This window comes from Sceloporus undulatus, chromosome 4, assembly GCF_019175285.1.
Source record: "Sceloporus undulatus isolate JIND9_A2432 ecotype Alabama chromosome 4, SceUnd_v1.1, whole genome shotgun sequence".
Lineage (NCBI taxonomy): Eukaryota > Metazoa > Chordata > Lepidosauria > Squamata > Phrynosomatidae > Sceloporus > Sceloporus undulatus.
Genome location: NC_056525.1, coordinates 91,061,088 through 91,076,132, shown reverse-complemented (window position 1 = coordinate 91,076,132; position 15,045 = coordinate 91,061,088). Strand labels below are relative to the sequence as shown.

The window sequence follows — 15,045 nt, the reverse complement described above, 5'->3', positions numbered from 1 at the left end:
CAGTCTTATGCTTTACTCGGTATGTATGCATCAAGAGTTTCTGTTTTGTGTCACTCTGTTTCAGTGAATCTTATGAAAAACATTTGGGCCCTGTGTGGCAGCTTAAGTGGGTTGAACAGGACAGGGGGACAAAAGGAGAAGACAAAGGGGAGATACTGGTCTCCATATCAGCAGATGGAAGAGTAACTAAGTGGTTTGTTCGGAAAGGATTAAGCTGTACTGGTAAGTTTTGTCATCTTCCATAAAACATTTTGTAATAGTATTATTTTCAAGGTTGTCCACGGAAATTTTCTAGACAAGGGACAACGTTGGATAGTAGCATATGAACGTAATTCATGCACATATTGCATGCTAGCGAGCCAGTGTAATTTAGTGGCATAAGTATTGGACTAGGACTCTGGGACAGCAGGGTCTGAATCCCCACTCGAACAAGGAAATCCACTGGGTGACCTTGGGCAAGTCACCCTCTCAGCCTCAGAAGAACAATGACAAACCCTCTCTGAACAAATCTTGCCAAGAAAACCCTGCAATAGGTTTGCCTTAGGGCAGTGATGTCCAAACTCTGGCCCTCCAGGTGTTTTGGACTTCAGCTCCCAGAATCCCAGACCATTAGCCAAGATGGCTGAGGCTTCTGACAGCTGAAGTCAAAAACACCTGGAGGGCCAGAGTTTGGACATCACTGTCTTAGAGTCACCATAAATTGGAAATGACTTGAAGGCACACATCAACAATATTGCATGCTGCACATTTTCCTTGAGTGTGTGTGTGCGCACATGCACATACATGCACATGTTTTGTTCTTGAATGTCATATTCAATAACATTTAAAAACCTACATACCATGATGTAAAAACCCAAGAAGCATCATGAATTCCAATAAACTTTAGGAGCTCGGAGCAAAGAACATTAAAACAAAAACTAAGAAGAGGGGGAAATTAAGTTGAACAAACAAACAATATGTAAGGTTGTTACAGGTATTTCTGGGGATTACTCCCCTGAATATAACATTGGCAACCTCACATAACTTGTCAAGAAAAGCCCTTCTCTCCACGTTCTTCCACAGTATGGGGATGGCAAAGGAGGATGCTCTTCCTCATTTTGTCTCTTCCAGTGTTTATTATTCTCAGAAATAAATCACACAAAACAGATATTTAGAAGCCTCCTTCTGTATTTGTATAAACCAGTGGTCCCCAAACAGTACCCTTTAAGAGATTTTGGACTTCAGCTCCCAGAAGCCTCAGCCATGTTAGCCAATAATATGGTTTCTGGAAGCTGAAGTCCACAATCCCTTAAAGAGCAGAGTTTGGGGACCACTGGCATAGACCATTGCTGGACTGGAGTGATGCTGGATTGTTTTGGTCAGACCAAGAACCAGTGTGTTGTAGTGGTCTGAGCATTGGACTGTGACCCTGGAGACCAGGGTTTGATTCCTGGCTCAGCCATGTAAATCCACTGGTGACCTTGGACAAGTCACACTCTTATCAATCTCAAGGAAAGGCAAAGGCACATCCCTTCTAAAGAAACATGCCAAGAAAACCCCATGATAGGTTTGCCTTAGAGTCATCATAAATTGGAAACAACTTGAAGGCACACAACAACAGTAATTATTTCTTTGGATCACAGCTCTCAGAATCCCCAGTCAGCTGGCCAATAGACATTCCAGCTGGTGGATTATGGGAGTAATAGTCCAAAGCAGTCTCTTTTTCAAGTTCTGGTTACAGTATACACAAGCCAAGATGGCAACAATGACATGTAAGTAAACATATGTAGTTAATTCTGTGGCATCGCAATTAGTTGTGAGGCTTGAAATTCTGTTTGCATTGTTCATCTGTGCAGATCTGATGAAGCTAAAGCGAACAGCTAGTGAAAAGAAAAAAGGAGCAGAAAAGAAAAGTGAAGCATTGATATCACGACAGGCTCCAGGGCTAGCCTTTGATTTTCATCCAAAGGTAAATGAAGCTAACTAATAATCTGCACCAGGCCAACTGACTCTAAATGCTTTGCCAGCATTCATACAGGTCACAGCAATAATTTTCCTCAGGACAGTAAATAACAAGAATTGGTCTCTGCTTCTTCTTGCTTGTTGTTTTTGCACAAGCTTTATAGACTAGCCTCTGGATCTCCAAAGTAAGCAAAAAACCTGGGGATCTTTTCACAGACTGCAGAGGTTTCACAGATTACTCTAAGTAATAAAATGTATTAGCCTCTTACGTTTCTTAAAGTTGTAGATGGAGGGTTCCTCTTAAGCTTCTCTGTAGAAGTTTTATGAGCCACATTTTGCAGCACTACCCTTTGCCACATTGATACAGTACTTAATCCACTGAGAGAGGAAGGAGAAGAAACAAACATGCTACAAGGTTAGAGATTATGGAAGGCCTACACTGGAGGACCTATTGGGTGCCATCCTGTTAGTGAAAAATGTGGCATACTCATGCATATATCTCTTTTTAGAAAGGGTGCAGGGGGCTTTTCTCTAGCTCTTTGTACCCCATCCAAAACCTCCCTCCAACAGGTATCAAGCCCCGAGGGGGTGACTACTCCTGTTCCTTATTGATGGTGAGGGGATGGATGAAGCAAACCAGATGATGAGGATGCATGTGCTCTGGGCTCCAAAGAGAAGGAAAAGGATAGTGCACTCTATCTGTGAGCATGCCCTGATTTCTTCCCTGCTCCAAGTTGAGATCAGCTGCTTCTTCCATGTATGAATTACCTGCTCCCTCCCTCTAATCCTCATCCCATTGACAACAGCGACTGCTGCACCTCTCAAGGCTCGACAGCTGTCAGAGCAGACAGATTATGTGGAACTCTACAAATGGAGTGTTTGGCCATTTTCCCCTTCATGTGATAGCTTCCTAACACTATTCCCCAAAACATTTGTGCATGTGCACACACTAATTATTTCCAATATGGAGATGATCACCTCATAATGAAGGGTAGTGGTGGGATATATGCTACACATGAAATATCCCCACAGCTGAGTGATGGGAAACTGAGTGCTTTATCATTCCTCTTTTTAAAAAAATCTAGCTACACAGTTAGTTGAACTTTTGTGAATTCTACTACACTTGTGTTTAATAATTCCAGGTTTTATGAGGAAAGGGTAGAAATAAGTTTTTAATATTCTTGCAAAAAGATGTTGGTGGCTAAAGTAAAAGATGTTCACAGTGATTTTATTTAAAAAAACATTTTATTTGCTTTTATTTCAGGATACTAATATATATATGGTTGGGACAGAAGAAGGCTATATTCACAAATGCTCCTGTTCTTACAATGAACAATATCTGGAGACTTACAGAGGACATAAAGTATGTATAGTTAAAAATTAGGTGTGATAAGGAAGTTCCCAGAATTGCTCAGGCTGATGTTAATAATTTTTCTTAGGATTTGAATGAAGCAAATATTTCTGTAGAGGCAACTAGAATTTGTTTCACATTAGGTTTCAGAGAAATTGGACCAAACTTAGTAATTTTCAGAGGGTGAAGGGAGCCAGAATTTTCTCGTTGGTTCTGACCTTGCACAGAAAATGAAATCCCAGTCTAAATGTAAATAGCAAGTTGCCTAGGGACTTTGTTTTGGTCCCATTAGATAATAGATTATGTTTGATGACTCTGTCATCAAGCATATGACCAGCAAACATACAGAAAGGGAGACAAACAAACTTTGAATTAGGGCCTAGATTTCTTAAATTGTAGTACTAGTGAAATTTAAGATGAAGGCACAATGATTAAATTGCAATTTAAAGAATCTTCTGCACGATTGTAATAATTGTTCAAACTGCATCTTTCCCACACCAGGGGCTGTTTGGGATGCCTGCCCAATACTGATCCCCCATATTTCCCTACTCCTAATCATTTGTTGTTGTTTTCCTGGAAGGCTGTCATTACTTTCCCTGACTCTGCATTTCCTGCCCCCCCCCTTTTTTTTTTTTGAAAAAAATCACTGTCATAATTGTGCTAGTGTCACATTCCTTCAACATGCTCCAGTGGGCTCCCTTGTTGTGTTACCAGTATAAGGGCGGTGAAACTAAAAGGAATAATCTTTTTTAAAAGTACAAGTAACACCCAGAGAAAGCTTCATCCATGGTATACTCAATCTTTCTTTTCACCTCTTTTACCAGAAGTGAGAATGGGAAGCCGGAGCAAAACTTGGGTAACCATGCTTGCTTTATACCCCAAACATATCCACTTGATCTCTAAATCAGAATACTTCAAAGGGGGAATCTTTTACACCAATAAAAATCCCTAAAACAATACAATGTCCCTGATTGGCAAATGGATTATTTTTGGTGGCCAACCCCATCCCCAGGAATTACGCCAGGAGGAAAATGGAACCTCATACAAATGTCTCCCTGCTTGCTGATACCAACCCAGCTACATTCTACTATAAAAGATTTGAGTAAAAATGACTCTCTTTCTTTCTTTCTTTCTTTCTTTCTTTCTTTCTTTCTTTCTTGTGAAGGGTCCTGTGTACAAAATAGCATGGAATCCATTCAGCACAGAGGTGTTTCTAAGTTGTTCTGCAGACTGGAGTATTATATTATGGCGGCAGGATTCGGTTCACCCTATTTTGACCTTCAGTTCCACCACCAACGTTATTTATGATGTAATGTGGTCTCCCCATTCAGCATATGTCTTTGCAGCTGTGAATGAAACTAGAGTGGAAATCTGGGATCTTAGTGTCAGCACGTAAGTTAACAGCATTTCCTAAGCTGCTTCCAAAATATATGTAATCATTTGCACCCTAACTTGTTATTTTTGAAAACAGTGCATGATGTATAACTGTATAATTATAACTGATAATTCTGAACCCATTGTAAAGCTTTCCTGCATATGGAACAGTTATTCAATTGGGGAATGTCCCTACACAAGCATTTTAAATTCACTGTAAACCCAGGCTATCACATTAAATGTCTGAAGGTGAGGTAAAAGGAGGTTATGCAGGATTCATCTTCTATTAATGGAAATTGCTCTGGGGTGGTGGGGAGAGGTGTCCTTCCAAGTACATCCAGCATCAGGACGCCCTTGACTTGCTGTGTAGCATTGTGAGTGGGCTAGTGGGATTGACTTGGAGAGGTGGGGATAAAAAAGGTTTTTCCCCTCAATTTGCTCTCTTGCATATGGAAAAATCTGGATCCGATACCATAATACAGTATCAACATTTCCAGTCTGCTGTTTCCAGTAGGAGTGTTGTGTCTGCTGCAATAGCTAGTTCCTACCTATGAGCAGCAGAGAAGTGGCTGTACTTTTCCTTCCACACTTGTTCACTCTCCTTTGTATACTCATTTTTTGGGGTCCCAGGGTCCCTCATCTAATGTCGTGAGAGGACAGATCAACACTTCCATTCACAAAGCCCTTTTTCTAGTGTGAGGTACTAAGACAACAAATCAAAGGAACCTAGGACCTGGTGCATAAAAATGATGCACTCTGCCATTGAGTGAACCCTTCTCTATTTAGGAAGAGGCCTCACTTTATAGGTGAATTATACATACAGAAAAGACATACATTTCCCACATCCCCAAATCTATAATTGCATGCAAGGCAGCTAACATGCAAAATTATGGGGGGGGGGGGTTCTTTGGCTATTGGAGAAACCCAGTTGTTAATTCCAATTAGAAGAGACCCTAAGTGTTGATTTTCTAAGTACCCATTGATTTGACGAGGCTACACTAGATGACAAGCTACAATTGGATGTAGCCCATAGTTTCCCTCCATCCCCAAGGGATAACATTATTTTCAAGAGGCCTAATCACAACACCACCATTAACTGAAGTTAAACACTGCTGTGCCAAACAGAGTCTATATTATACAGTGTCTTGGCCCAATTGTGTAGCATACAGTAGCTTCCATAACTGACATGGAGACTACTGTTCAGGAAAAGTAATTTGGAAGACAAACAGATAATCATCTAAGAAAACAGCATCCCACAGTGGGATGCACCAAATGGTCCCACAGTTGTGGCTATATGATGTATGTCTTATTCTTTTTTATACAGGTTGGATCCCCTGATTGTAAATCCTGCCACTGGAAATTTGAAATTCACAACAGTACTTTTTGCTAAAAATACAGATTGCCTTCTCATTGGGGACAGTGATGGACAAGTCACTGTGTATGCACTAAGAAATATGGCTGAACTAGAGAGAAAGAAGGTATGTTTTACAGCCTTTAGTCCCAAAAGTCCCTGCTAAAAGCCAATGTACTTGTACCTGGGGACATAATTAAAAGGCATTGCAAGAAAACACAGAGATAAACGGAAGATCATTATGTTGTAAATTCTTGTTCATTATAATGGAACAATAATGTTTCTTTTATCCAGGACTTCAGGATTTTTTAAAGCATATTCACTTAGATGTATATCATTTATCTTTTTCAGATGGACATTCTACATGATATGATTGGCTCTACTCTAATCACTCCAGAGTAGCATTTTACAGCAACAGGCAGTGAAAAAAGGAAGTGATGCTGACATTTAAAAAGGAAAAAGGGAGTGATCTCTGACATTCAATTAAGCAACAATGAAAAATATAACTAACTATTAAATTGGTGTACATATACATGTATATACAGAAAAAATCTGTTGGAAATCTTTTTGAAACTTCCTAAATGTTTGCTTGGAAAGTACCAAACACTACAGACATGCACATTCTCTTTACAAGTGTAATATAGCACACCATGCTTAGCATCAAACATAATCCACATGGTGGAAGCTAAATCTTTCCTTATGCCCTGGGTTAGGGATTATTGGATGGAATTCACTTGGGGAGTTACATCTGCAGGAAATAGAACTGAGCAGTTTCACAATGTCTGTATATCGCAAGGGGCTGCTGTTACATTACTATATACAGTATGGAAGTGACTGGTGTACATAGGAATTTTTGCACAATGGAATCCGATGCACAATGGTAGTGATGAACATTGGAAACCAATGCACAGTGGGACCCAATGCACAACAAGACTGGTGTGAATCAAAACTGATGCACAATGGGATAAATGGAAAACAGGATACTGGCTAGGGAGTGCCAATGCACATCGGTAGAGCCTGATGTACATCAGGACACTCTTGTTCATCTTGTTATGCATCTTTGCAATTCACTATTAATTCATTTAGTTTAATTTAATTAGAAATAATAATTTACTTAATACCTCTGGTACATAGCTAAGTATGTGTAAAATTGCACAACATGTGTCACAATAGAAAATTCTGGTCATGTTCTCATATTGTGTCAGAAATTATTGGAAAAACTGATAATTTAGGTGACAAATATTATCCAAATTTTATCCCCCACTATAGGATGGGTTCTAAAAGAGACCCACTGAAATTACTGGGAGTTGTTATTCATAATTACCCTGAATCCTTTTTGCTTTAGTAGGTCTACTCTAAGTATGAGTATGTCTGGATCCAGCTCATTGGGTAGGATGCAGACTTGGAATTGTTTATGTGTCTTCAAGTTGCCTGTCAATTGTATGACAACCCCATGCATTTCATAGGATTTTCTAAGACAAGGGATACTCCAAGGTAGTTTTCTCCCAAATGTGAGATTTGTTGCTCACCAAAGGTCCAGTTAGCAGAAGCAACATGAACAAGGTGTAGAAAATCAGTTTATTTCTGCAGAAATAGGTCCACTTGGAAGGGGTCCAAAGTGAGACACCAAATGGTTTTCAAGTCCAGCTTTTATACTCTTTTACAACTTGGAAACATTAACATCTTAGACAAAACACATTCTCTCTGTCTACCATTCATCAACACCTTTGGGCTGTCCCAGAGATGGCTATGTTTGTTCAAATCTGTTTATCAAAACAAATAGTATGTGATAGTGAAATTTACTCAACAGGAACTTTGGATGTTTACAAGGAGTCTTTCACTTAAATAAGGAATTTTTAAATTAGCACTTCTAAATCAATCAGGACGCTCCATTTATCTATATGTTAAACCAAAAGAAAAAGAAAAAGACAGGGATGTGAAGAGGAATCACCAATTGCCTACATGAATCTCCTGCTTCCCAATGACGGTGATTCCAGGGCTCATGAGTCCAGATTGGGCATAGGAAATTTATAAACTAAGAGTGAGGGATTGCATTTTTATTAATATCATTATAGTTTTACCACTTCCTTCCTCTGAAAGACAGCCTTCATCACCTTGTGGGTGCCAAGACTAAACAGATTTAACCCAGTTTAACATCCAATATCAGATGGGATCTGATGCCTCCAGGGTAGAGATCTATTAAAGCCAGAAGATTGGTGCAGGAATGTTTCTTTCACTGATCCTCCCTTTTTGCAACCCTGAAAAGCTGCTGTGGATGCTCCAAGAGCTCTATGACAAGAATGTCACTAGGAGGTGCAGGGGATGTGGGCCGCACCAGGTGACACCCTAAGGGGTGTGTGTGACACCACTGCTCCCCAGACAGCTGCCTTTTGACAGAAATGTCCTGTGGCATTTGCCTGCATCCCTTTAAAATGCTGAAGAGATGGTGTGAGTGGGGAGACACTCAGAGGGAGGAGAAAGGAGAGGCCCCAGATTTTTTAAAAAATTAAAAAAATTAAATTTAAAAAGATCTTTTACATTTTTCTTTAAAAACATGATTTTGTTAGTAGTTTATGTTACAACTCTTGCCATTACATTCAGTGATATACGGGAATTATTATTTATGAATAACATTAGTATAAAAACATTACTAAGGTTTCTGCATGTTGTAATATGGGAGGCAGTCAATTGAGCTGATACCATGAGTTATCACATTGGGTGATGCCGATGCCAGTGCTCCATGACAGATAGTCCAGGAGTAAAGAAGAATTTGTGAAGATTGCCTCTTTCCCTCCATCCACCACCAGGAAGTCTCTGCTTGATCTGTTGTCTGTTCCATGAGTGGAAGGAACTCTTCTATTTACTCAACAGCCAGTCTGGACCTAACTCTCTGCATCTAATCTTTACAAGTCTTTCATCTCTTGATTCAAAGAGCCACATTAAACACTCTGCTCTTTGTATTGATTAGATGGGCCTAAAGCCTATAAGGTTCTGGAGAGCTGTCACACAGAGGCATTATATTGTAAAAACCATAATAATATTAAACTGTTTTCAACAGCCCAGCAACAAGTGCTGAAAGTTTAAACTGATCAAAATTATAGCATGTTGTGAAGGACATTAACACCCATTTCCATGTGTATTTTGTACATTTTTTTATGAAGAAACTATATGAAAAACCTATTTCCTGCAGGTTTCTAAAGATGCCATCCATTAGAGTGGACAGTTTGTTAATCATTATCCAAAAAAGGTGTCCAAAAACTCATTTATTTTAATGAGTAGGAACAGTTGTTTACTTATTGGTTCCGCTAAGAACTAGGCGACCTTTCTAATGCTCTTGTAACTCACAATGTATCTTCCTATGCGTCAAGGTAAATATGAGTCAAATTTTTATTTCTTGATCACATCACAAATCACATTACTTGCAGTATATTATTTTTGCAGCATACCTACTATTTACTCAAATATGGAGATTGATAAACTACTGATCTCTGCAACCAGATACTCAGATATTATGGGTTATTTTTAACAACACAGCTGTGGCATATTAAATTCCTTCTCTACCTGGCAGCTCTCTGCATGAAGTCCAAATCTTCTCTGGGGCATTAGGTGAACACTCTAAAGCAGATTTGGGGAGAGGAGAAAAAGGGACACTCTTAACTGTTAGAACAGAAGGGTGCTTACATATCAGTGGTTGCAGCTTTATCTATTAGTACAAATGTATCAGACTAATCCTATCATGATAGCTAGCATGATGTAGTGGTTTGAGTGTTGGACTAGGACTCTGGAGAGACCAGGGTTTGAGTCCCTGTTGCTCAGCCCTTGGAAACCCACTAGGTGACTGTGAGCAACTCACACTCTCTCAGCCTCTGAGGAAGACAAGGGCAAATCTCCTTTGAACAACACTTGTCAAAACTTCCCTATGATAGTTTTACCTTAAGTTGGAAATGACGTGAAGGGACAACAGAACAATGACAAACTTACCATGAGAATGAAAAGACAAAACAAAAAACCAGCACCCTTTACTAGAGGTTTACAATCATCATTCAAAAAATATACTATAGACAGGACACTGGAAAAATTAAAGATGATTGATCTAGTACAACAAACTAGTGTTTTGCCATGGTGCTTCCTTGGGTAGAACCTAGAGTCAAACTACATGTGATAGTCATGAATGTGATTCCTGAGTCTTTTTCAAAAAGAACAATGCAAACAGTACAGAAAATAAGAAGATAAAATGGAAAATGGCACAAGAAAAAAGTATTGGAGAAAAAGGCTATGACCAAAAAGAGAAATGAAAGCTGTAGAATTACAAAATTTATTCCATTACAAAAAAAAGGGAGCATATCATTCCAGAGACTGGCATGACATGACATCTGTAAGGACAAATATTGCCTAAGGCAAGAAGTTGCAGTTTGGATTAGACTTTTGCAGCAGGATGGGTAGGAGGAAAGATGGAGAAAATGAAGATAGAATTAGCCATTTCCCTACAGGCTGTTTTCTCTACAAACATCCAAAACTTACAAATGCCTTAAATTTTAATATGGCTAAAACAGAACTACTCATCTTTCCTCCAAAACCTACTTTACAATATACATTTTCTATCACAGTCAATTCATCCTGTGAAGGAAGCACATGCACTTGACTTTATTTTTTATTTTTCTTTGTCCTTCGCTCCTCAGATTCAGGCTGTAGCCAGTTCATGCTGATCTTTTCTTTATAATATTGCCAAAATTACACCTTTTCTATCAGCTTCTTCTGCTAAGGCCCTAGTTATCTCCTGCCTTGGCTATTGCAATCTTCTTTTGATGAGGCTCCCATTGTCCTCTGATTTCTGTTCAACATTTCTGCTGCTAAGATCTTTTTAGCTCATTGCTTTGATCATGTCACCGTACTTCTGTCATCTCTTCACTGGCTACCCATTCCTTTTAGGATTTGGTACAAGCTTCTTCTCTTAACATGTAAAGCTTTACACAACCTACCTCCCCCTTATCTGTCAGTCCTTATTTCATCTCACCATCCTGTTCGAGATTTGCGTTTCAGGAGCTTGGGGCTTCTTACCCAGCCAAGGGTTCCTTCTTCCTTGGCTTGGCTTCACATTTTTTCACTTGCTGCACCGTACTCCTGGAAATGCCTCCCTGAACGTCTGTGGACTATCTCTTCTTTTGCTAGTTTTAAGTCTGAATGAAGGACTTTCTTATTCTCTAAAGCATTTGGAACTGTATTTTAATATTGTTTTATAATTTTATATTTTATTATATGCATTAGTTGTTTTTATTTTTTATTTTAACTGTATAACTTGCTTAATTTTGTATAGTTTATATTTTATGACTTTTAGATTGTGTGCCATTGGCAGGTTATATGCTGTTATGATGGCATCTGTAACGTGCCATGCAAATTTATGGTGCTATATAAATAAACATTAATAATAACAAAACTATCTTCTCTGAGCTGCCATGTGCTCCAGGGGTAGACGGAAAGACTGGGGGGCAGCTTTGTTTTTTTCTTCCAAACAAGGCACCAAGCAGCTTGAAATGTGCACATGTGATTTTGCTGGTGATAAGGAAAATGGATGAAAAGGTTCACAATATCCTCTCCTTGTCCTAATGCTGATCTTCTGATTCAAATCATAGCTTCCTATAACTGCTGGTGGTCAACATGACTGAATATCACCTTAGGTTCTGGGCCTCATGAAATGTGTCCTTTCTGTGCAGTTGCCTTAGTGGGCTTGTGTACTAGCCCTGGATGCTGTGTAGTCTCCATTTCATATCTCTATAGTGCATCCAGACAGGAAGAACACCAATGATGGTTGTCCCAGGATGGCATCCTCAGGTCCCAAGGGCCACAATGATCAAATGAAAAATTAATGTAATCTGTACTAACTTCATTGAAAGAACAGAAATGAACAAGACACTTTGTAAGGGTGGAAGTCAGCAAGTTCTATTACAACTTTTAGGAATGAGGGGCTGTTTTAGCAACACTACATAATGCATAAGGAGAAAGATGTTCCGGACAATCCTCCAAACTTTTCACTCTCTGGAACTTTTACCTTTGCCCCTCACAGATATAAACATAATGGTTATGAAAACTGACACTGTGATTTTGAAATCGATATCACAATAGACTGCAGTGTAAGTATTTATTTTTATACTGTGATCAATGGAGAAAAGAAGAGGAAGAAATAAGTAGAGATGTATTATCTGCTATTCATGGGGAGAAAACATGGCATATCTGCTATTCATGGAGGAAAACTTTCAAAGTTTTCATTTTAAGGTGCTAATAAAGAAAAGTATAAATTGAATGAAAGAAATTAGACTAATAGCTCAACAAGAACATGCATGATTATAGCAAGTTTCATTTTGAATGTACGTTCTGATAAAATACATTGAATTCAGCACTTGAAATGGCAAAGTGTCTTAGCATATACCTATCATTTAAGTGTATCTGCTAATTGAAAAATTATAGCAACTCACAGTCATTTGTGAGGTGTGAAAAGTGTAATAAATCTTTCTAAGGGGGGCTGGTAATGCACATCTGCAGTGTTGATCTATGATGGGAAATCTCTATAAATATGTTGGACTTTTACTAATCTTAGCCATATAGCAACATATTATAATCTTAATTACTGTTTGAGAACAATCCAGATAAACCCCCCCAAGCACTTACATGGGTACAAAAGAAAATATTTGACAAACATTAGATCAACATAACCCCATGTCATTTGCCTAACAGAGGAGAGGAGCATATAAATTGGTCTGCCACCTTGGCTTCAGTCTTCAGTAGTCCTCTCCATCTCTGATTAGTCAGGTGCTGGCAAAATGAAGGCCATGGTACTGGGGTTGTTTTTGCTCTCTTTTTTCATAGCCATATCTGAAGTAAAATCTGAAGGCGCTCCTGTCAGACTCTGCGGCAGAGACTTTGTCAGAGCTGTCGTCTTTACCTGTGGAGGATCTCGCTGGAGAAGACAACTGAATGGCTTCCCGAAAGGTCTCATAGGTAACAACTTTCTAAATATTTTTGCAGTTCTCCATGAAAAAGCTCATTTAGTTGAATCGATGGCACAATTTTTATTTATTTGGGCTGGCATTCTGTATTACAGTTATAGATCCGTAATCTAGAGTTAGGACCCATAAATACTTTGTATTCACTAAAATGAATCTGTAGCTATTGCCATGAGCATGAATACCTCCAACCTATTTTTCCAGACAGCAGCTGCATAGATGGAGGTCTGTTCAGTTGGCAATAGGGCTGCAAGGAGGATGGCATTTCCACTCTCCTCCTCCCAGCATGTGAAGCTGTGACAAGGAACTTATTCCCACAGCCTCAATGGCTGGCAGAAGAGGGTAGAAATGACATCCTCTTCTGCCTTGATCACCAGCTAAACAGACCTCCATTCTTGGGCATAGATGCTGCCTGGTAAAGTAGGTTGGTGGGGGGAGGGGTGGTCAGGTAAGAAAACATTATTTAGTTAAGCAATCATAATTAAGTAGGTGATGTAGACTATAGGCCTTGGTTTTTCAAGAGTCTTTACTATATTCTCAGGGAAATGTATATAACAAAAAATATATAGTAGGGTAACTGCTAAATTTAAGAAATGATAAAACTATAGGTAGGAATGAAAAAAAAGGTAAGTCAATAATTTAGAGCCTAGGCAAATGAAAAGATTTTTCAATGGTGCTGAAGAGACAAAAGAGGTGCTGGTATGGTCACCTGGAAAAGGAATTCAGGTGATCACTGTAGTGCATGAACAAGCATCACTTCTCGGTACCCACATGACAAGCTGTATACAACTTTTAAAGATAAGTGCCAGTTCTGAATTCTGCTTAGAAATAGTACGTTCTGTAGAACACAGTATAATTTATGATTTCTTCCAATCTGGAGTTTTCAGAAGTTTTTTATTAACTGTGGAAGTTTTGGAGTTGTATTATGAGAAATGAGACTTTGTGATGTAGTCGTTTAAGCAAGATCCAGTATGATGTAGTTGGACTACAACTCTGGAAACCAGGATTCGATTCCCCACTCAGCCATGGAAACCCACTGGGTGAACTTGTGTTCACACACTCTCAGCCCTAGAAAACCATGCGATAGGTGTCTCCATAAGTCAAAATAACTTGAAGGCACACAAGAAGAAGAAGATCATCATCATCTATGGCAGAGCTTCACACAGACATATTCCTGTGATTTGAGTTCAGAATTGTTTCTAAGGTTTTCCTTCTGAAAATGGGAAGCAGTATGATGCTGATCTATAGCTTTCACCCTCTTTACATCCCTTGCTTTAAGTGTAAATACAGTATCTATTTATCTGTTTATTTCAGCACAAAATGGATAATCCTATTGAAATAATTTACTAGCCTTAGGCCTGACAGACTTGTTTTAAAACAAAATTCAATGGCAGGATGGACATGTATTCCTATGTAATTTTCTTAAGCTTTGTTTATCTTGCAAATACTAATATGACCAACCCTAGCACACTAGTGATACTTAAATGACACAGATTAGGCTGAAATGACAATATCTTGCTTAGATGTTTTGGTTGGCAGGGCAGTTCAACAAAGTTTACATAAAGTATAACAGTATCTTATTATTAGCATACTTCTAGCATTTTTGTCATCATTTTCATCCAACAGATCAATACTCTCATTTACCATTGGCTCCTGAGGAAAATTCTATCCAGAAGTCGGAATCCCAGAGCCAAGAATTCATCCAATCCAGGGCTGAAGCTGAAAGAGATCTGCAAGGCCAGCAACAAAAGTCCATCCATAAAAGACATGAGGATGTCATGCGACTCACGGTCTCTTGCTGTGCTATTGGCTGCAGTGAAAACAGTATAAGTACACTATGCTAAGCAGGCATTAATTGCTGATATGGTGGTTGCTCTACAGCAATAATATATTAAAAATAAAATGCTTTGTGTCTTAAAATAGGTTATATTTGAGACCTTTTATAGCACATGCCATAATTCTCAGCTCTGACATAATTCCTCTCTGCCCTTCCACTTGGAATGGGGACAAATTGACAAATATTGTTCAAT

General features: G+C 38.9%; 2 protein-coding genes across 2 annotated transcripts in view; both read left to right on the top strand.

Moving 5' to 3' along the window:
• Positions 1-7,150, top strand: part of DNAI4 (dynein axonemal intermediate chain 4) — a 42,804-nt gene extending 35,654 nt beyond the window's left edge. The window contains exons 12-17 of the mRNA XM_042461181.1: positions 65-222; positions 1,836-1,948; positions 3,206-3,304; positions 4,458-4,684; positions 5,991-6,144; positions 6,369-7,150. Of these exons, the coding sequence (XP_042317115.1) occupies positions 65-222; positions 1,836-1,948; positions 3,206-3,304; positions 4,458-4,684; positions 5,991-6,144; positions 6,369-6,419 (802 nt within the window). The 3' untranslated portion in view covers positions 6,420-7,150. The remainder of the gene's footprint in view (positions 1-64; positions 223-1,835; positions 1,949-3,205; positions 3,305-4,457; positions 4,685-5,990; positions 6,145-6,368) is intronic.
• Positions 7,151-12,381: 5,231 nt separating this feature from the next.
• INSL5 (insulin like 5) lies at positions 12,382-15,045 on the top strand. Its single transcript, XM_042465547.1, has 2 exons — positions 12,382-13,010; positions 14,642-15,045. The coding sequence occupies exons 1-2, from the start codon at positions 12,833-12,835 to the stop codon at positions 14,857-14,859; spliced, it is 396 nt and encodes a 131-aa protein (XP_042321481.1). The 5' UTR covers positions 12,382-12,832; the 3' UTR covers positions 14,860-15,045.